At 48.8% G+C, this 27,343-nt stretch overlaps 1 protein-coding gene across 1 annotated transcript in view; it reads left to right on the top strand.

The window, feature by feature from the left end:
* HCN4 (hyperpolarization activated cyclic nucleotide gated potassium channel 4) overlaps positions 1-27,343 on the top strand; it is a 167,652-nt gene that overhangs the window by 119,021 nt on the left and 21,288 nt on the right. Inside the window, exons 3-4 of the mRNA XM_060260229.1 lie at positions 5,617-5,778; positions 22,294-22,512. Of these exons, the coding sequence (XP_060116212.1) occupies positions 5,617-5,778; positions 22,294-22,512 (381 nt within the window). The remainder of the gene's footprint in view (positions 1-5,616; positions 5,779-22,293; positions 22,513-27,343) is intronic.

Here is a 27,343-nt window from a genome sequence, read left to right as displayed (position 1 = left end):
GCAGAGGTCCATCAGTGGCTATTAGCCACAGTATATTACTGGAACTGTCTGGGGCAGTGATGCTCTGTATTCTAGGTGCTTGGGGGGTTGGGGGAAAGTGGAAGGGCTTCTAGCCCCTCTTGTGAACCTCCTGATGGCACTTGGGGGGGCGGGGGTTGGCCCCTCCCAATGCCCCTAATCCTGTTTGGGGTCCTTCGCAGCTGATTTTTAAGTTACAATTTGGGTTTGTTAACTTCTTGGTAAGGCCTTGAGATTTACAACTGGACTACAGAGATCAGTTCCCCTGCTTTGTAGGCTGGACTTTGTGGCTTTATACCACACCGTGGTTCCTCTGCTTCCCAAACTCTGCCATCCCCCAGCCTCCACCCCCCCAAATTGGCTGGAATTTCCCAATCCAGAGTGCACAACCCCAGCTAAGATACGTATCAGAAGTATAATCCTGGATCCTCACCAGGGCTTTTTTTGGTAGAAGGAAATCCTTTGCATATTAGGCCACACCCCTCTTATGTAGCCAGTCCTTCAAGAGCTTACAGGGCTCTTCTTACAGGGGCTACTGCAAGTTCTTGGAGGACTGGCTACATCAGGGACGTGTGGCCTAATATGCAAAGGAGTTCCTGCTACAAAAGAAGTCCTGACCCTCACCTTAGTTGGCCCCTGTGTCCAGGTGGACAATTCTTCTTTTATCCAATTTGGGCTGTAATGGAAATCAATGATTTATTGATTGTTTCCCCCCCCCCCTCCCACCGGCCAGGTTGCTGAACTGAAAGCAAAGGTTTGAGGTTGGCTCCAGTACAACTTTTTTTTTTCCTTCCAAGGAAAAAAAATATCTTCCCCTCCCTACAACAGACACCCTGTGAAATAGGTGGGGCTTCTCTTATGTTCTTATTAAAAGGAGGTACTTCTTCACCCAAAGGGTGATTAACATGTGGAATTCACTGCCACAGGAGGTGGTGGTGGCTACAAGCATAGCCAACTTCAAGAGGGGGTTAGATAAAAATATGGAGCAGAGGTCCATCAGTGGCTATTAGCCACAGTGTGTATATATGTGTGTGTGTGTGTGTGTGTATAATTTTGGCCACTGTGTGATACAGAGTGTTGGACTGGATGGGCCATTGGCCTGATCCAACATGGCTTCTCTTATGTTCTTATGAGAGAGCTCTGAGAGAACTGCTCTTAAGAACAGCTCTGAGAGAACTTGTGACTGACCCAAGGTCACTCAGCAGCTGCATGTGGAGGAGTGGGGAATCAAACCTGGTTCTCCCAGATAAGAGTCCACACACTTAACCACTACACCAAACTGGAGAATTGTGTTACGCCCATAGCTCACTATCACTTCCAGCATGAAGCCAGAAATGATGTTGTCATGTTGGCATGACGCACTAAGGATCCCCTTCTTTAAAAACCTTTGTAGTTCTACCATAGAGTTGTGGGGATTGTTGAGGGGGTGGATCCTAGAGTGTTACACTGAGGCAGAGTGTTACACTGCTTCGGGGGACAGAATCCTTCCATGTGAATATACTAGAATTGTGTCTTTGGGAAAACCCTCCTGTGTGAAGCAGTTTCCCTCCTTGACAAACGGCTTCCACCCCGCGCCGCCCGCCTTGGCCGGTCATTAGAGGTGGCTCAGGAGAGCATTTGTCTCACAGATACCCCGTCGCCAGCTCGCACAAAGATTGCCAGGCAACTGTTGGGGACCAGCTGGGATGTCTGTGTAAATAAATCAGTAATGTTTCCAATACATCCACATGCTGCAGCACTAGGTTCCTTTCTACCAACAAGCTGGCCTGCGAGATTGCCCGTAGTGGGGAAATGCAGCTGGTGTGCCAGGATGCCCGTGTCTCAAGAAGCGACAGGGTCATGCCCTGGAAGTCCCCTCTTCTCTGTTCCTTTCCTGTCTCAGTCACTAGAAACATAACTAGAGTTTCTCTCTTGAGATGGTTACATAGAGTGTCAGTAGGGTTGCCAAACTCCACGTGGCATCTGGAGATCGCCCTCTGTTCTCCGGACTGGAGAAATCTGTTCCCTTGGAGAAAATGGCTGCTTTGGAGGGTGGATTCTGTTGAAGTCCCTCCCCTCCTCAAAACCTGCCCTCCCCAGGCCCCACCCTCAAAATCTCTAGGTATTTCCTAGCTGGAGCTGCCAACTCCTCGGACCTGGTAGACCCCAGTTCCACATTATTCACCATGGCGCGGGAGGGGGGTGGAGCAGAAAAACACCCTTTTAAATTTACATACATCAGATTGTACATTGTCACTGGTTGTGGGCGTCGCATCTGTTTCCCCCCCACAAAGCACAGAAATCAGTTCCTTCCTTTCCCCTCTCCCCAATTAAACTGGTTAACCCGGGACTGCCAGAATGTGTTGCTGGTGGTAACTAGTAGGGAATGGAAGAAGAAGAAGAAGTTGAATTTATAGCCACCTTTCACTTGGAGTCTCAGAGGGGCCTACAATCCCCTTCCCTTTCCCCTCCCCACAACAGACACTCTGTGAAGTAGGTGGAACTGAGAGCTCTGAGAGAACTGCTCTTGAGAGAGAACTTGTGACTGACCCAAGATCACTCAGCAGCTGCATGTGGAGGAGTGGGGAATCAAACCTGGTTCTCCCAGATAAGAGTCCACACACTTAACCACTACCAAACTGGAGAGTTGTGTTATGCCAATAGTCCAACATCACTTCCAGCATAAACCCAGAAATGATGTTGTGCTGGCATGATGCACTAAGGATCCTCCTTTAAAAAAAAACAAACAAAAACAAAACCTTTGGAGTTCTACCATAGAGTTGTGGGGATTGTCGAGGGGGTGGATCCTAGAGCGTTACACGGAGACAGTGGCATCACTTTCTGGTTGATACCAGAAGCAGTGGCACAACGACCCTTCAACCCATTTCCTCCCCCCACTGCCCTGCCAAGATTTTTTGTAGCATAGAATTGGACAGCTGTGTGTGTGTACACTCGTGCATGTGCACACACAGAGGGCTCCAGAATTACCATTGCAGGAAAGTACTTTGATCTTTGCCTGGCTCCTCTCCAAAGCTGTCCCACTTGATTTCATCTCTTCCTTCTCGAATTCGCTGGCAGCAGGCAGTGAAAGTAAAATGTGTAAACAGGTTGTGAGATTGTCTTGATGCAGCTTGCACATGAGAAGGGAAGCACAACCCACCATATGGGGAAATGGTGTTAATTATGGGGCATGCGTGGTGAGAGGCGGAAAATTGACAATCTGTATGCATTGGCCTCGGGGAATAACTCCTTTATTTCCTTTTGTTGAAATTAAGTTGTTTGTGTGATTACTGGAAAAGACAAATGCATCGGTGGGCTTTGCGGGCAAACAGAGATGGTTTTAAGGAGTTGGAGGGGCAGGTGGATCACTGCAGTAATCTTTGGAGAGGGTGGATGAATAGGGAGCAGCCGGGACAGGAATCCCTTCCCGTCACTGTGGAGGATGAAGAAAGAAAATGGTATAATAACCCTTAGTGTTCACATAGCTCTTTCAAGCACTTGTTACAATCTGTACGACAGCCTTGTAATGTAGACCCAAATAATTATCTCCATCTGTGGGGCATTGAGGCTTCTGGAAGTGGCTTCCTGCCTAAAGTAAGAGCATGACTTAAGACTTGGGATTCCTGATTTGAAGTCCGACCTCTTGGGTGCCACTCTACACCAACTCTATGGCCAACTCACCAATATCAACATCTTGGCACATGGTAGCTATGTAGGAAGGCCAGCCTCCAGGTAAGTAAATCCAAACAAAACACAAAATACTGTGGAAAAAATAACTCTAGCAGCGTTTCCAGATTTCAGTTTTCAAATTCCATATAGTCTTGCAAGTGTTAATAGTAATAAAGCCCATAATTCATATCAATAGAAATGGAATCAAACGTTGACAGGCACCATCAGGGCAGAACAGGCATGTCCCTATCACTTTCTGAGGACTTCACATTTAAGAGTTGATAAGATAAGAGACTTTTCATTACCACACAGACACTTTATTGACCATACGGTTATTACAAGCGCTTGATTCCACCCTAAGAGTGGTTGAGAGACCTGACTTGTGAAGAATGAGCTATTGATATGAATCATGGACTTTATTATTGTTGAATAAGATGTACGATACACTTGTGAGAGTATACGGAATCTGAAAATTGAAATTGGGAAACACTGTTATAGTTATTTGTTCATGGAATTTGTGTCTTGTTTGAATTTGCCTGTTTTTTCTGTGGATCTGTCTTGGCTGAGCCTCCAGGTAGGACCTGGGGATGCCCCAGAATTACAGCTCATCTCCAGATTACAGAGATCAGTTCCCCTGGGGGAAATGTCTGCTTTGGAGGGTGGACTCTGTGGCATTGTGCCCCACTGAGGTCCCCTATCCAAACCTTATCCACCACCAGTGTGAAGTAGCTCACAATTTTTTAGCCTCCACTCTACACATTTTTGTCTCAGCTCAGGAAAAATGGGCCTATAGAGCGAACTAATTTATGCAGTAGCTCAGTTTTACTGCCAGTCGCTCACAACTTTAATGCCAGTAGCTCACAAAGTAGATTTTTTTGCTCACAAGACCCCACAGCTTAGAGGGAGCATTGCCCACCCCACCCCCCAAATCTCCAGGAATTTCCCAACTTGGATCTGATTAGCCTACCCCCTACCCATCCCCTGTCAGTGTCCAAGGGGGATGTGGCAGTGTTCCCTCTAAGCTGAGTTAGTGTGAGCTGGCTCATAGGTTTTTAGCCTTGACTCACACATTTTTGCTTTGGCTCAGGAAGGATGGCCCCAGGGCAAACTAATTTACGCAGTAGTCAAATCACTCACTCATATTTCTAATATGTGGAGAGCCAGTTTGGTGTAGTGGTTAAGTGTGTGGACTCTTATCTGGAAGAACTGGGTTTGATTCCCCACTCCTCCACTTGCACCTGCTAGCATGGCCTTGGGTCAGCCATAACTCTGGCAGAGGTTGTCCTTGAAAGGACAGCTGCAACAAGAGCTCTCTCAGCCCCACCTACCTCACAGGGTGTCTGTTGTGGGGGAGGAAGATAAAGGAGATTGTGAGCCGCTCTGAGACTCTTCGGAGTGGAGGGCGGGATATAAATCCAATATCTTCTTCTTCTTCTTCTAATGCCAATAGCTCATGAACTCTCACAAGACTCGACAGCTTAGAGTAGGGGTGGCCAAACTTGCATAATATAAGAGCCACATAGAATAAACATCAGATGTCTGAGAGCTGCAAGACACGAATTTCTGATGTTTGAGAGCCGGAAGGAAGGAAGATGGAGGAGAGAGGGAGACGTGGAAAGAAAGCAACGTTAACTTCAAATGCATTCTCCAAGCTGGCCAGTGGGGTGGTAAGAGCTTTAAGAGCCACACAGTATGTGTGAAAGAGCCACATGTGGCTCTCGAGCCACAGTTTGGCCATGCCTGGCTTAGAGGGCTCATTGCTGGCAACCCTATAGTTACGGTGTATGGTGTCCAGCTACCACAGGCTGGGCATTTGGTAAGCCACTGGTCGTAGCACATGACCATTCACGACCACACCATATGCAGCCCTCTGCTCCATTGTTCAGCCCTTCTTGCCTTTTATCGCCTCTTGTCTTCTTGACCGTCTCTCTCCATGTTGGCCTCCCCTAGATCTTCCACATGACCTACGACCTGGCCAGCGCCGTGGTGCGGATCGTCAACCTGATTGGCATGATGCTGCTGTTGTGCCACTGGGACGGCTGCCTCCAGTTCCTGGTGCCCATGCTCCAAGACTTCCCCGACGACTGCTGGGTCTCACTGAACCGCATGGTGGTAAGTTTACCTTGTCTTGCTTCCGTGTGACAGCACAGATGCATTTTACAGGTCTGCAGCTTTTCTACTCGGGCTGTCGGGTTCCTTTATCTCGAACACAACCAGGGAGCGAGTAAAGGAAATACTTCTTAACACCACGAGTGATTAAAATGGGGAATTCACTGCCAGGGCAGACAGCTTTAAAAAAGAATTGGACGGGTTCATGGAGGAGAGGTCTATCAGTGGCTATTAGCCATAGTGGTTAAAGGGAACCTCCACATTCAGAAGCAGTCAGCCTTTGAATCTCTGTGCCAGGAGGCAATATTAGGTTAGTTGGGTGTGAATTAGCAATAGGGAAGTCTTTAGCCTCTGTGCCCTGTTGCTGGCCCTCCAGAGGAACTGGCTGGCCACTATGTGAGACAGAACGCTGGGCTAGATGGACCACTGGTCTGATCCAGCAGGACTCTTCTGCTGTTCTTGTACAAGTTCCCTTCCAAACCTGTCATGCAAAGACAGAACAACATAGTACAGTATTTATGTTCAAGGCTATCTTCCAAATACAAAACACACCAAAAATACAAAAAACTGTGTGCTCCGTCTATCCATAAAATGACACTGAAGTCCTACGTGGAATCCTCAAAATGCTGGCAATTGTATCCTCACTTGTAGCTTCAAAAATTCATGACTTCCTGTGGATGTTGATACAGTATTTATCTCCATGGGGCTATTCAGAGACTTGGAAATGAACTCTAAAGCGTGGAAAATTTTCACAGCTGAATAATTGCCGGGGAAGGCCGGTGCACTTACACCCATTTTGAAAAGCTTTTTAAAGTTGTGAGTCACTTAAAACATCAGAATTGCTGTTCAGCAGTGAAGCAGATACGTTGTAAAGCAGGCCGACCCTTTAAAAAAAAAAAAACTCAGAACCTGGAAGCAGCATGTCCATTTACAAAGTCTTGTATCAGCCGTTTCTGCTTAATTTGGCTTACAGCGATTCCCTGATCTCAATGTCATGCTTTCCCACAAAGCAATTCCTTCCAGCCATCATCCCAAATAATATGGATGGAGCACTTCCATGTTAGGCTTAGAGTTCCCTGGAACTCTCTGATTCAGGATTCTGTGTCCAGTATCATCAGACCTAAGAGAATTGTGTTTGAGGCCCAGAACCAATAGAAATATGGTTCGGATGAAGGTGGTATGCAGAAGCTGAGGCTGTGTTCTCCTCTCTTTTAATAACTGGACCATAAAAGAAGTTTGAGTCCTAGTGGGAAGGCAAGAAAGGGATTGCACAGAGAGCACAGCACAACATTGGGTGGAGGCCTGTTGGGTTCCCACAGGAAGCCTAGTTAACCTTATCACATCATTGGCCAGTTATCTGTGGCCCCTCTGGTCGTTCTACAGAGACTGACGAGGACAGGGGCAATACCCTTATGAGGTCTCAAATTGAAAGCCAGTTGGTTAGGAGCAGTGGATTCTAAACTGGGAGAACCGGGTTTGACTCCCCACTCCCCCACATGCACCTGCTGAATGACCTTGGGTCAGTCACAGTTCTTGAAAGAGCTGCTCTCTCAGGAGCAGTTCTCTCAGAGCTCTCTCAGCCCCACCTACCGCACAGGGTGTCTCTTGCGAGGAGAGGAAGGGAAAGGAGATAGTAAGCTGCTCTAAGACTCCAAGTGAAGGAAGGGCGGGGTATAAATCCAATCTCCTCCTCCTCCCATCCATTCCAAGACTCCAAGTGAAGGGCAGGGTATAAATCCAATCCCTTCTTCTTCCCTCATCAACTCCCAAACCACTCTGAGACTCCAAGGGAAGAGCGGGGTATAAATCCAATCTCCTCCTCCCATCCATTCCAAGACTCCAAGGGAAGAGTGGGATATAAATCCAATCTCCTCCTCCTCTCCCCATCCAAATACTGACCAGTGCCGACCCTGCTTATCTTCTGAGATCTGATGATGAGCTAGCCTGGGCCATCCAGGTCCGGGTAACCAGTGCGGGTCCCGGGCTTTGATAGCCATCCTCATACCAGAGTTGACCAGTCTCCCTCCCAGTATCCAAGTCAGGGGTCTCCTACCTTTCCAAGCTGTCAGGCACCTTTGGAATGATGACACAGTGCGGTGGGCGCGGCCATCACAGAGCTGCTGCAAGTGGCGAAGCCAGCCACAAAACGGCTGCCACCTCTTCCTTTCAGTCACACAGTGAACATCCTTGTGCTGTGGCGGCAGCCGCTGCCCAAGCAATACTTTTAAAAATCTGCACAGCCAATCAAATCTCTAATGGATCTTACTGGGCAAGAGCCCCACCTGGTCCCAACCAACTTTCTAAAAACACTTTCTAAGAACCAGGAGAGTGTCGGTCTCGGTCACTCAGTTTTGCTGATCTTCTGAGTCCCCAGAGGAGCCATTTTTGAGGCTTCCTGACCAGGCTTTGGGACATTATTCCCAGGGCTTTTTTTGCAGCAGGAACTCCTTTGCATATTAGACCACACTCTCCTGATGTAGCCAGTCCTCCTGGAGTTTACAGAAGTCCCTGTAAACTCCAGGAGGATTGGCTCCATCAGGGATGTGTGGCCTAATATGCAAAGGAGTTCCTCCTGCAAAAAAAGGCCTGATTACTTCCGTCTTCCAGGTGATGGTATGGTGCTTCTGGTAGGGCCGTGGCCACTTCTTTGTGCCAGCTGGTTGCCTTTGAGTCCCCGTAGCCTTCAATCCTGCATGTTTGCAGACTGGGCTCATAGATAAGAATACCCACACTAAGTTTGTGCCTGGGAGGGCTGTGGATGGATGTCCAATGTGATCAGCTCTTCAGAAGCACAGGAGAGAAGAATGGATCTAAATTTGTACCACCCAAAAAAAGAGTGGGCTAGGTCAGGGCATGATCACAGCCTAAAAATACCTCCACAATAAGCTTGGAGGAGGAGGAGGAGGCTGTTTGCAGGCTCTATAAATGAAAGCGCTGCAGTTTCAAAGGGGAGAAAGGCTAGCAGGCATGTTTCGAAGTGCTCGCTAGCTGGACCCAAGGGAAAGAAGTGTGGGGGGTTTCGGGAAGGTTTTTGCCTGCTTTGTCCCAGCAGGTCAGACACAGAGCCGAGAAGGTGCCTGTGGCCGGGGCACTGCCTGGGGAGAGCAGCAGAGACCTGCTGAAAGGAGACTCTGACAGATGAACTCAGTAGATTGTTGATGAAAGTGAAACGTTTCTTCTGTTCATCACTGAACTCTATTGAGGCACAAAGTTGCCGGGGGGGAGGGGAACAGCAAAGTCCTTCCAGTTTAGGGTTGCCAAGGTCCAGGTGGGGACTGGAGATCTCCTGAAATTACAACCAATCTTCAGATCTATAATATAGTGGGTTCAACGCATGGAAGAGGCGAAGTAGTAGTGAACATCAGCTCTTTATTAGGTACAGCATTAGGTAAGCTGCACTTCAAGGCTAAGGCACTGGGCCAACGGGGCCAGCTATATGCAACTCAGGGTTCCCACACAAGCACGTTATTGGATCATTCAAACCAGCAGGGGGCCTGTGATTGGTGCAGGGCAGCAGGGATTTGGATCCTGCTGCCCATTGTTCCTGAGTCCTCAAGCTTCGTTCTTATGGCTCCAATGAGCCAGGCAGGAACGACCTGTTCAGTCTTCACTTTAGTCCGCATACATAACAAGATCACAGAGATTAGTTCCCCTGAAGAAAATGGCTGCTGTTGGAGGGTGGCATCCTACTTGGCTGAGGTCCCTATGTCCCTCAATCTCTGCCCTCTCCAGGCTCCACCTCCGCATTTCCAGGAAATTTCCCAACCTGGATTTGTCACCTATATTCCAACGACCTTCATACTTAGCTGCAGTTGCTTTGCTTAGGGTTGCCAGCCTCCAGGTGGGGCCTGGAGGCCTCACATTTCTACAGTTGATATCCAGGCTAGAGATCAGCTCTCCTGGAGAAAAAAAGACTGCTTTGGAGGGTGGAATCTGTGGCATTAGATATCCTTCCCCTCCCCAGACTGCAACCCCAAAATCTCCAGGCGTTTTCCAACCCAGAGCCGGCAATGCTAGTTAGGATGGGAGGCAGAAAAGTCGAGGAGATACAGGCCCATCTGGACTCTGACAGAGCTGCTGCAGGATGTGCTTTCCTTTCCATTCTTTCAAGAGCAACAAAACCTCAATTTTATGTTTGCGTGGTGGCACAGTAATAACAGGAGGTAACTTTGATTTAACTTATTGTCTCCCTGTTCGACAGAAGCAATAAACAGAACCACCACCACCACCTCCCCTTGCTTGGGCGAAAGCAGTTATGCGCCATCACCTCACTGATGTAGGGACTATGGGATGCCTGGAAGATTACTCACTGCACATCTAAGGATTATTCATTTCTCTCTGCTGCTTATCAAAAAACAGTCTGCCTGAATGGGATCGTGCCAATCTCTGATGCAGCAGTTCTGTTCTGTGGCGGGTGACCAGGGAGCTTTCTGTCTCTGCCCGTGTCACAGTTTGATGGTCTTTCCAGCATTCACTGACCACTTAAAGACAAATTATGGGGGCGTTAAAAAACACCTTTGTTGTCAGTGGGCTTCCTGACTTCCAGGTGGGGCCTGGAGATGTCTCAGAATTACAACTGATCTCCAGATGACCGAGATCCATTCCCCTGGAGGAAATGGCTTCTTTGGAGGATGGACTCTGTTGCATCTAGACTTGCCAACCTCCCAAGTAGAGCCTGCAGCTCTCCCAGAATTTCAGCTGATCTCCAGACCGCAGAGATTTGTTCCCCTGGAGGGGGAATAATGACTTTTTTGGAGGGTGGACTGTGTGGCATCACATCCCACCAGTTTGGAGTAGTGGTTAAGAATGGCAGACTCTAATCTGGGAGAACTGGGGTTGATCCCCCACTCCTGCACATGCAGCTGCTGGGTGAACGTGGGTCAGTCACAGTTCCCTTAGAGCTGTTCTCAAAGAGCTCTCTCAGCCCCACCTACTTCACAGGGTGTTCATTGTGGGGAGAGGAAGGCAAGGTGATTGTAAGCTGCTCTGAAGGGTGGGGTATAAATCCAATCTCCTCCTCCTTCTTCCCAGATGAGTTCATTCCTGTCCCCAAACTCTGCCCTGCCCCAGTTCTACCCCCAAATCTCCAGAGTTGAGAACCCTAGATGTCAAGCCCACGGAAAACCCCCAAGTAACGAGATCATGACGTTTTCATGCTGATATGTGATATCCCCTATGAACTAGTTTGTGTTGAATGCAAAGCAAATTCATCTGTAGATCACTCACAAAAAAGAAGAGCCAAAGAGAAGCTAAGAAAGAGAAGTCTGTGGTGCTTCTGTTGCTACAAGCCACTGATGGTGTAGTCCCAGGTAGGGTTGCCAGCTCAGGGTGGGGAAATACCTGAAAATTGGGGGGTGTGTGGAGCCGGGGTAGGTGGGGTTTGGGGAGAGGAAGAACTTTAGCAAGGTACCATGCCACTGAGCCCACTCTCCAAAGCAGCCATCTCTCCAGGGGAGAACTGATCTCTGTTGTCTGGAGATTAAGTGTAATAGCAGGAGATCTCCAGGCCCCACCTGGAGGTTGGCAACCCTAGCCCAGGGCTTGGTCCGACGGCAGCTTGTTTGAAGCTGAAGAGGTCCAAGCAGTTGGGAGCAAATGTATCTCACTTGGGCCCCCAGGAGGTGTGTTGGAGAACTGCATCTGGTCATTCGGACTGGTTATCTCTGGAAAGGAGGATGCTTTTGGGATGTGGCATCCCCACGGACAGGGGTTGGAGTTTGGGCTTTGTTTTGGAGCTTCAGTAGGACTTCAAAGGGAAATGGTAAGAGGCATAAGTGAGCAGCACTTTGGGAGAAAAAGCTGTAAAGCAGGGCATTTTTTTTTTGCCTGTGGGCACTTTTAGGATTTTGAAATCTGCCCACGGGTGCAACCACAAAATGGGCCACGCGGGAGGAAGAGCTAACCACACGAGAGGAAGGCTAATAAGTGCAGGGGATAAGAAGAGTACCTTTCAAAAATATATATTGGGAAAGAGGAGTCAGAGAGTGAACAAAAAATGAACACTGTAGTGGCAGCTAACAGAAATGTTATTGCAAGCTGCACAGCCACTTGGATCTCAAATAGGCAATCAAAAGCCCTACCGGGGATGACCCCTCCTGGTCCCACCTGCTTTCTCAATACACTTGGCAGGCATCAGGAAAGGTATTGGTGGCCCCCTGGGCACCACGTTGGGGATCCCCTGCTGTACTGGTTTGGGGAGATGTACAAACCCTGGAGCACCTGCTCAGAACCAGACACATGGCAGCTGAGTGGAGGTACAGAGTGCGGTACGAGTCCCCTTCTCTTTCTGAGGTTGTCCAGTTCCTTAATTTTCGCTTGTTCACAAACACGCAGGGCCCAGGCCTGTTGGCTCTTTGTGCACGTGCGCCCACACAAGCACAACCGTTGTGTCGGTTTATTTTAAGAGCTTGCAGTCTAACTGGGCTCCAGGGGGGAGACTGGAGGTCTCCGCAGGGATGAGGATTGGAGGGAATCTCAGCTGTTCTTTCTGGAGCATTACCCAATCTGTCAGCCTCGGCAGAATCGCCCCGGAACTCCCTGAATTGCCTGTCAACAAAAAAATAACTTGGGAGGGGAGGGAAATCCCTTGCCATTCCCGACAGCGTTTGACCCGATCAGAGGGATGCCAAGTTACGAGAGCCAAAATGTCACATCACAGCTGGGTTGCTCAGTAGACAAAAGCAGCCAAACCATTGCTGTTATTCCGTAACAATTTTGTTTGTTCATTGTTTGCCCTTTGGTAGGGATCCCGGCATGGATTTTGAGGCGCATTCACAGTCTCAGCAGGGCAGCTATATTTCTGTCCTGAAACCAGTATCTTTGGGCACCAGGATGATATGTATAGTCACTATTTTAAATGCTGGTTTTCATTAGAAGTGAGGAGTAGCTAGAGTTGGGACTTGTGTGTATTGTCCAGAGATCTGGGGGACTGTGTGATCCAGCAAGATCCAGCACCAGGATTTATGCCCCCACCTCAGCTTTGCCCTGTTTTGTACCCCTTCTGTATTTTTGGCAAAAATAAGGTAAAGGAGTTTCTTTTGTTCCTTCCCCTTGTATCTGAAAAAGTGAGCTTGGTCCACGCTGGGACATTTGGGTCCTAGTGGCACCTTTAAGACCGGCAAAGTTTTATTCTGGGTATAGGCTTTTGTGTGCGCACACACAAAAAGAGAGCCAGATTGGTGTAGTGGCTAAGTGCATGGACTCTTATCTGGGAGAACCAGGTTTAATTCCCCACTCCTCCACTTGCACCTGCTGGAATGGCCTTGGGTGAGCCATAGCCCTGGCAGAGGTTGTCCTTGAAAGGGCAGCTTCCTCTCAGAGTCCTCTCAGCCCCACCCACCTCACAGGGTGTCTGTTGGGGGGGGCGGTGTAAAGGAGATTGTGACTGCTCTGAGACTGAGATCCAGAGTATGGGCAGGATATAAATCCAATATCATCATCATCTTCTTCTTTGTTGTTGTCATACCCAGAATAAAACTTGATTGGTCTTCAAGGTGCCCCACTCAGACTTCGTTCTGCTGCTTCAGGCCCACCTAAATCTGTCTTCCTGCAATATTTGTTAATCTTCAAGGGGCCATTGGACTTGGGTTTCATTTAACCCGTGGTGCCCAGGGCTGTAGTTTAGCTGAAACCCTGCAGGCAGGGTGATTTCCCTTCCCCAACCACCCACTTGGTTCTTGCTTCACCATGCCTCCCTGTCTCACACATGCTGCAGTCAAGTTTCTTCGGGCAGAGCTGCAGATGCCTGTTTAGAAGGAGAAACGGGGTCTGGATCCCCTATGAAGAAAAGCAGCTGGGGGGGGGGGTCGTGTCTTGAAAGTCTGAGAGGCGGTGTGCCCGCCACATATTCTCAACTGTGCCTTCCTTGCAGGGTTGTTAATTGTTGGAGTGAGCGACTCAGTATGTCCGGACATTGTATGGGGGCGCTGTATCGCTCTTAAGCGTGTTCAGCTGTTATCTCCTTGAATGGGGTGCCTTTTTTACAGTAAAGTCCATTGGAAGCATATTGAAACTGCATTATTAAAGTCTGTGTTAAAGCAGGGAGCTGCCCTCTGACCCTTCTTCTCTCAAACTTAGTCTTCTCCCTCTCTTACATGGCCTTCCATGGGGACACATTTCTCCCCTCTGTGCATACAATGCCCTCAAACTCCCACACACATGACATAGGACAAGCTGGCCACTGGTGATGGGGAAATTACTCTCTGGATTAGGCTTCTTTCTCTTCCTTTGCCTGCAATTTGAATGTGAGCTGAATCTACCTGAATAAACTTAAGCTTGCCTTTTCTTTTTTTTGCAATTACTTCTTGGGAGATTTATTCTCTGCACTCCGTATCGTGCTTTTGTGACTGGGCAAAACTCTACTGTATTAACTAAATACCCCAGTAGTTGTGAGGATAAAATAGAGAAAGGAGAACCAGCTCTGCCACCCTGAGTTTCCTGAAGAAAAGCTAGGGTTTTTGTTTTGTTTTTAAATGCGCTAGTAGGGCCTGTCACACTCTGTCAGCCTCACCTACCTTATGATGATTTATGGTTTATTTCTTTAATTCATTAGCACCCTTTCTTTCTCTGACCACCTTCCCCTCTCCTCTGTTTTGTCCTCCCTGTGAGGTAGGTCAGGCTGAGTGTGTGACTGGCCCAAGGTTGTCCAGCAAACTTCCATGGCAGAGCAGGGATTCAAACCTGGGTCCCCCAGATAATAGTCCATCGCTCTTAACCACGACACCACACTGGCTGTGTAACAATAAGATGTGGGGGAAGGAGAATAAGGTGTCCCCTGAGCTTTTGGGGGGAAGGTAGAATCAAATCGTACTTAGATAGACAGATGGGTCTTCAAGTTGGCCTGGAAGCTCTGCAGGGAAGGTGTTGTTTTTGCTTCCAGTGGCAGGGAGTTCCAGAGCTCGGGGGCGACAGCTAGAAAGACTTTCCAGCAGGTCTTGTCCCACCATGACAGGAAGGCATCATGTTTTGGTGCTGAAGGTCAGGCAAGTGGAGATGTGGATAGAGGCAATTCTTCTTTCTACCCGCCGCCTCAGCCACAAAGGGCTTTATGGGATCTCCGCCATGCCTTGAATGGTGCCCGGGAGCTAAATCAGTGGGCAGCTGTTGCACGGAGTTGTCCACAGGCTGAAGCGCCGCTTCTGCCCGCTGTGCTCCAGCTTGAAGGGCAGGTTCCCCCGGGAATGTTTTGCCTTGACTCCGAGCCAGTGCGGAGCCGCCACCTCGCCTACGTAAAAAGCAGCCCTCCCAAGGTGTCACAAGGATGCAGGAACAAGCTGTTCGTTAGGAACAGGGTTCTATTTTTGAGGTGCTATCCACTCTCCGTGTTTTCAGCGTGGACGAGGGAACGTGCGGGCATGCAAGGGGGGAGGAAATGCTTTGCCATCTTTGCAGTGGGCAGTTAAGAGATGCAGGCAGGCTGAAGGAAGCCCTGGGCAACTGGACCAATGCAAAGATGTGGCCATTTAATTAAGAAGAAGACTGAAGAAGAAGACTGCAGATTCATACCCCACCCTCTCTCTGAATCAGAGACTCAGTGGCTTACAATCTCCTATATCTTCTCTCCCCACAACAGCAACCCTGTGAGGTAGGTGGGGCTGAGAGAGCTCTCACAGAAGCTGCCCTTTCAAGGACAACTCTTGTGAGAGCTATGGCTGACCCAAGGCCATGCCAGCAGCTGCAAGTGGAGGAGTGGGGAATCAAACCCGGTTCTCCCAGAATCCGCACACTTAACCACTACACCAGACTCTGATGGCTCTGTTGTGTGCAGGTCTGGCTATGGGGGAATACAATGAGACTGGTAAAGAAACTCCCGGAGGACTATGGCAGTTTGTCCCATAGCTAAACAGGAGACCTAGTGGTTAGGGACAACAATCTGGGCAACTCTGCTTTGATTCCCTGCCCTGCCCTGGAATCTTGCTGAGTGACCTCGGGTCAGTCACATATTCTCAGCCTGGTCTACCTTACAAGGTTGTTGTGAGGATAAAATGGATGAGAGGAGAACGATGCTGGCTGCTTTGGGTCCCTGTTGGGAAGAAAGGTGGATACAAATGGAGATGCTTTAGGCTGATCCTGCATGGAGCAGGGGGTTGGATGAAATTGTCATCCATCTGCCCATCCATCTACCTACCTACTGACATACCTATCTACCTACCTTCTACTCTTCAATTTCCATCCTGCCCTTCTTCCAAAAAGCTGAGGGTGGGCTGCCTGATTCTCCCGTCCCCATTTAACTCTCCCAACAAGCCTGTGAGGTAGGTGAGGTTGACAGGTGGAGAGAGTGGCTGAGTCAAGGTCACCCAGCAGCATGAATGGCTGAGCGGGGCTTTGAACTTGGGCCTCTCACAACCTGATCTAACACTCAAGCCCAAACAGCTCCAACATGGTGCCCACGGGCACCTGGGCACCCCCCGCCCCCTCTCCTGGTGCTTGCCAAGTGTTTTTAGGATGTGGGCGGGGCCAGGTCAGTGAGACTTTGTCCAGCTGTCTTCTGATTGATTGCACAGATTATTTTTTTTAAAAACTGGGCAGTAGGAGCTGCCATAGCAGCAAAACGGTCTTTATCGTGTGAGGGAAGGGTGAACTGTGTCAGCAAGAAATATTTTTAAACGGTCCTGTTAAGCAGAGCATCTGCTTGGAAATTTGAAGAATTACTGTCAGGGTTATGCATAGCCTCTCTTCCAGACATTTTGTGGTTGGCTCCACCTCCCGTGGCAGCCATTTTGGGGGGTTGTAGCCACCACCCTGCGTGAGAATTCTAAAGGCGTCTGCAAGGCTAAAAAAGGCCAAGGAGAATCCCTGCTCTAGACATTCATAATACCACACACTTAATGTCTTGGTGTAAGGCAGGGGTCCTCAACGTGGTTCCATGCTGCCTGACAACACCTTTTCTCACACCCAACAAGTGTTTTTAGGAAGTGGGTGGAGCCAGGTAGGGCTTTCACCCAGTAAGCCTTCTGATTAACTGTTGGAGATTTGATTAGCTGTGTAGATTTTTTTTAAAGTGTTGCTTTGAAGAATTAGAAGATATTGGATTTATATCCCGCCCTCCACTTCGAAGAGTCTCAGAGCGGTTCACAATCTCCTTTCCCTTCCTCCCCCACAACAGACACCCTGTGAGGTAGATGAAGATATTGGATTTATATCCCGCCCTCCACTCCAAAGAGTCTCAGAGCGGCTCACAATCTCCTTTCCCTTCCTCCCCCACAACACACCCTGTGAGGTAGATGAAGATATTGGATTTATATCCCGCCCTCTACTCCGAAGAGTCTCAGAGCAGCTCACCATCTCCTTTCCCTTCCTCCCCCACAACAGACACCCTGTGAGGTAGATGAAGATATTGGATTTATATCCCGCCCTCCACTCCGAAGAGTCTCAGAGCAGCTCACCATCTCCTTTACCTTCCTCCCCCACAACAGTCACCCTGTGAGGTAGATGAAGATATTGGATTTATATCCCGCCCTCCACTCCAAAGAGTCTCAGAGCGGCTCACAATCTCCTTTCCCTTCCTCCCCCACAACAGACACCCTGTGAGGTAGATGAAGATATTGGATTTATATCCTGCCTTCCACTCCAAAGAGTCTCAGAGCGGCTCACAATCTCCTTTACCTTCCTCCCCCACAACAGACACCCTGTGAGGTGGGTGGGGCTGGAGAGGGCTCTCACAGCAGCTGCCCTTTCAAGGGCAACCTCTGCCAGAGCTATGGCTGACCCAAGGCCATGCTAGCAGGTGCAAGTGGAGGAGTGGGGAATCAAACCCGGTTCTCCCAGATAAGAGTCTGCACACTTAACCACTACACCAAACTGGCACAGCTGCCACCACAACATGAGGATTGAGACTGTGTTAATGAAATTAAGCTACACCAGTTTGGTGTAGTGCTTAAGAGTTATAGACTCTAATCTGGAGAGTTGGGTTTGATTCCCCACTACTCTACATGCAGCTAGCTGGGTGACCTTGGGCCAGCCACAGATCTCTGAGAGCTGTTCTCTCAAGAGCAGTTCCCGGAAGAGCTCTCTCAGCCCCACCTCCCTCGGGGGTGTCTGTTTTGGGGAGGGGAAGAGACGAAGACTGTAAGCTGCTCTGAGACTCTGAGAGAAGGGCGGGGTATAAATCCAGTCTCCTCCTCCTTGTCCTTTTCGTTCTATTTTGTAGCAGCCGTTCTGTTGACTGTGCTGTGCCAGAATTCCAAATGTGCCCGCAGGCTCAGAAAGGTGTAGGACCTCTGGTGTAGGGGATGGAGGCTTCCAGATTACATGACCTGACTTCGTGTCCAGAAACAAACAACTGAGCCTCACTTTTAAAACATCTTCACCCTCCTTTGGATCTCAGGGGTAAAAAGACAATTGAAGAGAGCATAGTGTCACTGCCAGCTTTGTAAGGACTGTAAGCTTGGGGCGTTCTTGACCGAGCTTTCTGTGCCATGAACTAACCTCGCCTGCTCTACTCCTGGTCTCCCTCCCCCGTCCTTTACTAGATACTTGGATTGGAAACTGCAAGAGGCCTCAGATTTGAGTAACCACATTCTCTGGTGACAAGACAGAACGGAAACTGGATTTGCCTTGCTTTGTTAGCAAAGTTAGCTTCGACATGTTGGCGCCTGGGATGAGCCATCTCATTCTGAAGGCCCAAAGGGTGTACGGGGTGCATGCTCCTTTTGCTGGGTTGTCCATTCAATACAACGGGACAGTTTTGTCCACTGGAACAGACTGTTCGAGGGGGTAACTCAATATTCAAGCTTTATCTGCCCTGAAAGGCATCTCCAAGGAACCAAACCCGGTTTGACCTGATGGATGCTGCTCTGTGACATGATAGCATGGCCATTTGCGCAGGGAACATCTTAGTAACTTTCCACTGATCGTGCTGACGGTGGAGGCCTGGATTGTTTTCTATAGTGGATTTGCTTAGGGCACATTTCTGAATTCCTCTTGGATTTTTCGAGTTTTTGATTCTGGAGTTCCAGATTATCGTTTCGCTTCTGAAAAAGTTCATTAGGAATTCTCCATTTTCTAAAAAAATTTCTGAAATTTTCATAGAACGTTCAGTATGTGCAGATTGTTGCACTTTTCAGATCTTTTGTGGGAATTTTCTCCTTTCTTACACATGTGCACACACACAACAAGGAAACCATTTTTATATTGTCATGCCTACAATTTTACCAAGATCCTTGCAGTGCGCTCTAACGTGCCTGCCATGGTTGGCGTCTGGCGACTCCTGCAGGGGCTTGGAGATTCAGACAGGTGGCTTAATATTGCCTGCCTCTGTGTCCCAGTCCTGGTATTCATTGGAGGTCTCCCATCCAAGTCCTTGCCATGGTCAGGCCTGCTTAGCTTCTGAGATCTGACAAGATCAGGCTTGTGTGGGCTATCCAGCTAAGGGCCAGGCAGAACTTCTTTGCAGGTATTCGGAGCTACTATGCTTGATCCCATTTCCCCATTCATATGTTTTATAAAACACCAGTATCACCCAGATCCAACCAGAATCCATCCAGCAAGGTGTAGTGGTTAAGAGTGTCTGATTAGGGTCTGGGAAACTGAGGCTGGAATTCCCAGTCTGCCACGAAGGCTGGCTGGGTGACCTTAAGCCATCTCTCTCTCCCTCCCCTTGTTCTGCCTCACAGGATTGTTGTGAGGATGGACTTGAGGAGACAAGAAGACTGTCAGGTGCTTTCAGACCTGACTGGGGAGAGAAGCAGGGTGCAAGTAAAGGAGCGGGGAAACTATGCCACACTTTTAAAAAATGCATATCTTACCATCCTTCTTTATGCTAAATGGTGTATAGCGGGACTTTTTTTTGTAGCAGGAATTCCTTTGCATATCAGGCCACACACTCCTGATGTGGCCAGTCCTTCAAGAGGGCTCTTATTACAGGGCCTATTGTAAGCTCCAGAAGGATTGGCTATGTCAGGGGGGTGTGGCCTGATAAGCAAAGGAGTTCCTGCTACAAAAAAAAGCCTAGGTGCATAGTTTGTTTTAGAGATGCCAGCCTGCAGTGGGGGAGCTGGGGATCCCCCGGAATTACAACTTATGTCAGTTCCCCGGAGGAAATGGCTGCTTTGGAGGGTGGACTCTATGGCATTGTATCCCACTGAGGTCCCCGTCCTCCCCAGGTTCCATCCCCAAATCTTCAGGAGTTTCCCAAGCTAGATCTGGCACCCTACCCCTCCCTCCTTTCCAGTGGCCTGGGGGTGGGGGAGGACCTAGCCACCTTATTTGTTTTAAATGACACAGACTGTCATTTTAAAGATTCAGCCGAGTCTTGGGCCCAGCCAGGGTTCTCCAGTTGCTTAAAAGAGGGGGGGGGGTTGTAACAGATGACCCAAAGCAAGGAGCGTCACCTTGTAAAAAGCCAGTGATTGATTCCTCCCGAGTATTCCTATACAGCCTGTTGACTGTAAAGCATTAACTTGGCTGTGGTCTCATCCTTGGCTGTCTGCTGATGCATAGATCGGGCATGCCATTTCTGGAGGGAAGATTAATTTAATCATTAGTTAATAAGGATAACAAATCTGGGAAAGAAAGCGCCACTTGGCAAAACGGTGACTCCCTTCTAAGGAACGTCCTCCTCCTTGGCCATACGGCAGCTGCTCTTATCATGAGGACCAAAAGGTGGTGGCCACACTCAAGAGGGGAACTAACCCCCATTAAATGTCCCTGATGAATGGGAGGGGGAGAGCAGGGCAGGCGGATGGTGCTTAGCTGTGCTGTTGGTTGTCCTGAGAGCAATCCAGGGCTTTTGGGGGGGGGGGGGGCGGGGAGGGGATGTTTGGAACAAATTTAAGCAGGATGACGATTCCTGATTTTTTAGAGACCTCTCTTTATTGATGAGCCCCCGTGGCGCAGTGTTAAAGCTGAAGTACTGCAGTCCTAAGCTCTGCTCACAGCCTGAGTTTGATCCCCGGCGGAAGCTGGGTTTTCAGGTAGCCAGCCCGAGGTTGACTCAGCCTTCCATCCTTCCGAGGTGGGTCAAATGAGGACCCAGCTTGCTGGGGGGAAAGTGGAGATGACCGGGGAAGGCAATGGCAAGCCACCCCGTAAAAAGTCTGCCGTGAAACCGTTGTGAAAGCAACGTCACCTCAGAGTCAGAAACCACTGGTGCTTCACAGGGGACCTTTCCTTTCCCTTTACTGAACGGGCATGTATGTTTTTTGTGTTCATGGCGTCATTTGAATGAGAACATCAAAGGAGTGGGGGAGAAATCACAGGAAGCCAAATCTACTTGTTTGGGAGCATGAAACAGGTTAGCGTTTTAGGTGGATTCCTGACTCCATGTTGTTGATGGAGCGTGGGTGGAGGGGCTGTGGCTCAGTGGCAGAGCATCTGCTTGGCATGCAGAAGGTCCCAGTTCAATCCCTGGCATCTCCCATTAAAAGGACCAGGTGATGTGAGAGACTTCTGCCTGAGACCCCCTGGAGAGCCACTGCCAGTGTGAATAGATAATACTAACCTTGATGGACCATGGGTCTCTGTCAGGCAGCTCTCTGTTTTCAAGACTTTCAAGGAAGGGACCATGGCTTAGTGGAAGTGTGTCTGCTTGGCATGCAGAAGGTTGCAGGTTCAATCCCTGGAATCTCCAGTTAAAAGAATTTGGTAGTAGGTGATGGGAAAGACCTCTGCCTGAGACCCTGGAGAGCCACTACCGTTCTGAGTACACAGTGCTGACTTTGATGGACCAAAGGTCTGATTCCATCTAAGTCAGCTTTATGTGTCCATGTGTATGCGTGCGTGCGCCCATTTGTCTAAGATGAATTTCTGTCTGCCCGTATTATATGTAGAAGCCTGTTTTGTCTGCATAGGTTCCATTCCCTGTCACAAATAGAAGGCGGCCAATTCAACGAATTTCCAGTAAAACTCTTGTCAGTACCAACATTGTTAGAAAGTATGGGGATGGCAGGGCTTTTTTTGTAGCAGGAACTTCTTTGCATATTAGGCCACACACCCCTGATGCAGCCAATCTTCCCAGAGCTTACACTAGGCCCTGTACTAAAAGCCCTGTAAACTCTTGGAGCATTGGTTACATCAGGGGTGTGTGGCCTAATATGTAAAGGAGCTCCTGCTACAGAAAAAACCCTGGGGGACGGTAAGCATCGTACCAGAAATTGCCTGTGGTAGAGAGCACAGGGCACATACAACCTTCCACCCTGCCCCCGAAAGACCCCTATGGTGGGGTCTTTGGTGGTAAAGGTATATTTAGAACCACCTTCAACAAGGAGAACAGCTAGATTTTGAGTTCAGTAGCCCCTTAGAGACCGATGAGATTTTAGTTAAAAGCTTTTGAGAGTCAAAGCCCCCTTTGTTGGATACAAGCAAGAACAGAGGTCCTTATCTGACGAAAGGAGCGTTAACTCGGAAGCTTATACACCAGAAATCTTGTCGGTCTCTAAGGTGCTGTTGGTTTTGAATCTTGCTCTGACTGCAGGCCAGCACAGCTGCCTTCTGAAACTCTCTTCCCCAAGGAGAGTCTCCCTGGCTTTTTCCTGCCTCGCGTCCTGTAACCCTTGTCTGTCTGTCTGTCTGTCTCTTTAGAACGACTCCTGGGGGAAGCAGTATTCCTATGCCCTGTTCAAGGCCATGAGTCACATGCTGTGCATCGGCTATGGGCAGCAGGCCCCGGTGGGCATGTCCGACGTGTGGCTCACCATGCTGAGCATGATTGTCGGCGCTACCTGCTATGCCATGTTCATCGGTCACGCCACGGCCCTCATCCAGTCTTTGGATTCCTCGCGCCGGCAGTACCAGGAAAAGGTAAGCGTTCTGCTTTGTGGACAGTGTGTGTGTTTGCGTGTGTGCGGGGGAGGTTCTGGAGCCTTGCCAATGATAGAGCAGTCGAGGGAAACTCACCCCCCAAAAGAATAAGAGGTCTTCCTTGGAACATGTTTCAGGGTATAAACTTTCACGAGTCAAAGCTCTGTTCATCGTTCACAGTCTGAAGGGAACTTTGACCCTCGAATGCTTAGACCTGGAAACTTCTTTTGGCCTCTAGGCTGCGGCTGGACTCTAATGTGGCTGTTTTGCTTCAACCAGCATGGCTGCCCTCTGAAACTTTCCTTCCTTCCTTCCTCCCTCCCTCAGACCCAGCAAAGCTACCCTCTGAAACTATCCTTATAACATGATGGCCATCCTTTCATTCATGTAACCGTGGGGGCAACAGAGCCGAAGAAATCTTAGTCAATTGATTGCATTAATTAAATTGGCATATAGGAAAGCAAATGTCCTGAAGCAGAAACAAACAAAAGAAAACATGAGCTTGTTTTTCACCAATGCACATATGTCTGACTGAGGCATTTGTTCACCAGGAGGCAAAATCAGGGGAAGACCTCAGCCTCTCTGCCCTGTTACTGGACCTCTTGAGGAACTGGTTGTCCCCTCTGTGAGGCAGGATGCTGGACTAGGTGGACCTGTGGTCTGATCCAGCAGAGCCTTTCTTATCTTGCGATGAAAGCCTTGACTTCTGTGCCCTGTTGTTGATTCCCCAGAGGAACCAGTTGGCCCCTGTGTGAGACATGATGCTGGACTATATGGACCACTAGTCTAATCCAGCAGGGCTCTTCTTATGTTCTTATGAAGATCTTGGCCTCTGTCCCCTCTTGTTGGCTTCTATAGTAGCTAGTTAGCCGTTGTGTTAGCTATGATGGTGGGTAGAAGTAGAGCATGGTCCAGGCTGACAAAGTGGCTTTTATGTCTGATCTGGCCCTTGTAACAAATACGTTTGACACCTCTGGACTAGTTAAGACTATTGGATTGATCCAGCAGAGCTCTTCTTATGTTCTTAGGAAGGCCTTGGTCTCTTTGCCCTGTTGCTGGATGTCCAAAGGAACTGGTGGGCCACTTGTACGAGACAGGATGCTGGACTAGATGGGCCACTAGTCTGATCCAGCAGGGCTCTTCTAATGTTCTTGTGAAGGCATCAGTCTTTGTGCCCTGTTGTTCGCTGTGAAAGGGGATTAGATAGATCTATGGAAATGAGGTCTATCGCTGGCTACTTGCCACGGTGACTAAGGGGAACCTCCATGTTCAGAGGCATTAAACCTCTGAATCTCAGAGCCAGGAGGCAACCTCAGGAGAAGGCCTCAGCCTCTCTGCCCTGTTGTTGGCCCTACAGAGGACCTAGTTGGCCTCTTGTACAAGGCAGGATGCTGGACTGATAGACCCCTGGTCTGATCCAGCAGGGGCTCTTCTGATGTTCTTATTCTAAGAAAAGAAAGAAGAGGGGCATACCTCTTTCAAGGTACATATTCCTGCACGGAAGGAGTCTGGCTCAGGAGCTCATTCCCGGATTCAGTCCCTGACATATCTAGACAAAGCAATGGCCCAACTCAGTGCAGGGCAGTCGAAGACCAATATATGTGTATAAAATGCTGTCAGGTCACAGCCAACTTAACAGCAACTTCGTAGAGTTATTCAAGCCAAAAGAGGTTCAGAGATGGTTTTCCATTGCTTGGCTCTGCACAGTGACCCTGGACTTCCTTGGTGGTCTCCCATCAAGATACTAACCAGAGCCAACCCTGCCTAGTGCCTGAGATCCGACTAGTTCTGGGTAGCCTGGGCCATCCACGTGAAGGCTAAAACCAATCTATACCTTTTAAAAAAAGAATATGCTGCATTATTAATCAGTGCCCCCCTTTTTAGTCGATCAAAAGGTTTTGAGCGGTGTGATCTGTTGATGAAACCAGTACTGCAGTTCTGCCAGAGTGATGAGAAAATATTTTTCTAGAGGCTTTATTCCCCCCCTGCCTCTCCAAAATCTGCTTCAGGCGGCTGTTCTTAGAGTTTTTAAGGGGGCAATGCAGAGGATTCTAGTGGCTCCCCTCCTAACCTATTTTAAGGCAACATTGTTCTGGCTGACAATGAAAGACTGATTGGAAAACATTTCCTTTGAATACTGCCACCGAGCACTCTCCGGTTTTCCCCCCTTTTTTTGCAGCGCATAAAATTGTGCAGCGTGGGGGAATCACGGAAATGCAAAGTTGCTGTTTGTTCCTCTGAAAGTTTCTAAGTGTGGTGTTTGCAGAAAAGGGCTTGGAAGTTGGCTGCAAACACACTGAATGTTCAGATGCGGAGACAACGGAGGGAGAGAGAGCAAGGCCAGCCCTAGACTGTCTGGCACCCTAGGCAAGGCTAACTTCTGCCCCCCCCCCCACAGTGATAATGTCACCAAGTCACATGAGGGTGCCCAGTTTGGTACCCCCAGAAGGCTGGCGCCCTAGGCAATCACCTAGTTTGCCTCATGGCAGGGGCCAGCCCCGGGAGAGAGACACCACCCTTAGATACTTCCCTTTGGTTTTTTGGCTCTGACATAATCCTCCTTACATTTTGCATTGGAGGTGAGACGTACAGAGTCAGAACTCTACTGAAGGCTAGCGGGAGTTACAAACAGTCTCGTTCCAATAGCGAAATCCACATATATTGTCCTGGTGTGTCAGTGTCTGTTTATATAAATCACAGTGCCTGCTTCATTGTAAGGGCCAAACCTTTTAAGTGTCTTGGGGAGTCGCGAGTTGCAGCTTTTGATGTACGGAACGTGGGAGACAGACTGTCCGTGTGGGTGTTCTGTGTGCTTCCATTTCAGAGAATGTAATGTTTGTTTTGTCACGTTGTTTCCAAACAACTCAGACAGTTCAGTTTTGTTGGGAGACCTGGGTGATTTACTAGCTCGTTTGGTAGAGCACGTCTCTTTTTTATGATTTGGTTTGAACTGCGGGGATTCCCTGTATTGTTGTTAGCTCTGTTGAGATGATCAAAGCCTAGTCAGAACAATGTGCAGAAACTGGGATCCTGGCTCTGTCTTCCATGGACGCAACCAATTTGCCAGTTTGGTGTAATGGTGAAGTGTGCGGACTCTAATCTGGGAGAACCGGGTTTGATTCCCCACTCCTCCACCTGCACCTGCTGGAATGGCCTTGGGTCAGCCACAGTTCTGGCAGAGGTTGTCCTTGAAAGGGCAGCTGCTGTGAGAGCCCTCTCAGCCCCAGCTGCCTCACAGGGTGTCTGTTGTGGGGGAGAAGATAAAGCAGATTGTGAGCTGCTCTGAGACTCTTGAGTGGAGGGTGGAATATAAATCCAATGTCGTCTTCTTCAATAGCGCACAGGCTGGTCCTCTTTACACAGGTAAAGATGATAGGTGCATAGGCTCTGTGCACAAGATGCCAATGATACATGGAGGTCTGCCATCATCAGCCACTTCCTTTCCAGGATACCGATTGTACCTGGAGCAGGGTGTTCCCAGCGTTTCAGAACCAGCGGGCACCTTTGGAATTTTGACACAGTGTGGTGGGCGCAACCACAAAATGGCTGCCATGGGTTCTTTTTGCTCACAAAATGAAAGTCCTGTGTTCAGTGCCCAGCATCACCACTTAAAAGGCAATAGGTGATGGGAAAGACCTCCACCTGAGGCCCTGGAGAGCCACTGGCAGCCTGAGGAGCTGTTTCTGACCAAGGGTCTGATTCAGTAGAAGGCATGCGTTCATTTGCTCAAGGGAGAATGGCTGGAGATTGCCAGGTTAGTTGGGATCCAAGCCATAGTCTTTTTATTTTATTTATTTTATCAAATTTATATCCCGCCCTCCCCCGACGGGCTCAGGGCGGCTAAAAACAGTTAAAAACCACATAAAATATTAAAAAACAAAATATACAATTAAAAACAATTCCATACATTTTCCAACCATAAAATCCAAGATGCACGTCTGATTATCTGTATTTAACAATGAGAAATAAAAATAAAATAGTCTTTCTTGTATAGGGAAAAGGTATTATCATTGATATATTTATCATTGATATATTTATACCTGGCCTTTGTCCTCTAATGGGGACCCAAAGTGGCTCACCTCCAGGTTTACCCTCACAACAGCCTTGGGGGGTAGGTTAGGCTGAGAGAATGTGACTGGCCTAAGATCACCTGGCGGGTTTCCTTGGCACATGTGGGGACTCAAACCCAGGTCTCCTAGATCCTAGTCCAATGCTCTACCCACTATACCGCACTGTATTTAATATAGGCTGCTAGGCCTCTGTCTCTCTAGATCTTGATCACAGTTCCATCCTGCCCTTCTACTTAGCTCAGGGTTCTTTGCACCTGCATTTCATCGTCACTACAACCCTCTGAGGTAGGCCAGGTCAAGAAAGAGAGAGAAAGTCAGACTGGCTGAAGTCCCCCAGTGAGTGGGGTTTTTAAATGTCGGGGGGGGGGTGTCCTCCCCAGTCTTAATCTGACACCAAAAAAATTGTGGGAAATACGCTCAAAACCAGACAGTGGTCTGGGGGCTCGTGCCAGGAGGAGGAAGGTGAAATAACGCCTGTATTTTTATTGCTTTTATCTAAGCCACTGTGGAATCAAAAGACAGGATGTGGAAATGAAATAAATAAAAGGTGGCATTCTAGGAGCCCCGGACACTGGGGAAGATGGATCAGCTGGGATGTAAGGGAAGGCAAACGTTTCAAGAGCGGATGTCTGTGGGACTGAATCCCTGTGGTTTAGCCGTTGCCTGGTTCTCGTATGAAGAACTGTATTTCAGAGAAATGTATTTCCCTAGGGTGGTCTGCAGAAAATATAGCCAAAGGAAGGAGGAAAGAGAATCCATCA

The sequence above is a fragment of the Heteronotia binoei genome, chromosome 19 (genome assembly GCF_032191835.1).
Source record: "Heteronotia binoei isolate CCM8104 ecotype False Entrance Well chromosome 19, APGP_CSIRO_Hbin_v1, whole genome shotgun sequence".
Lineage (NCBI taxonomy): Eukaryota > Metazoa > Chordata > Lepidosauria > Squamata > Gekkonidae > Heteronotia > Heteronotia binoei.
Note: the sequence above shows the minus strand (reverse complement) of the source record. Positions and strands in the feature narration are given on the sequence as shown.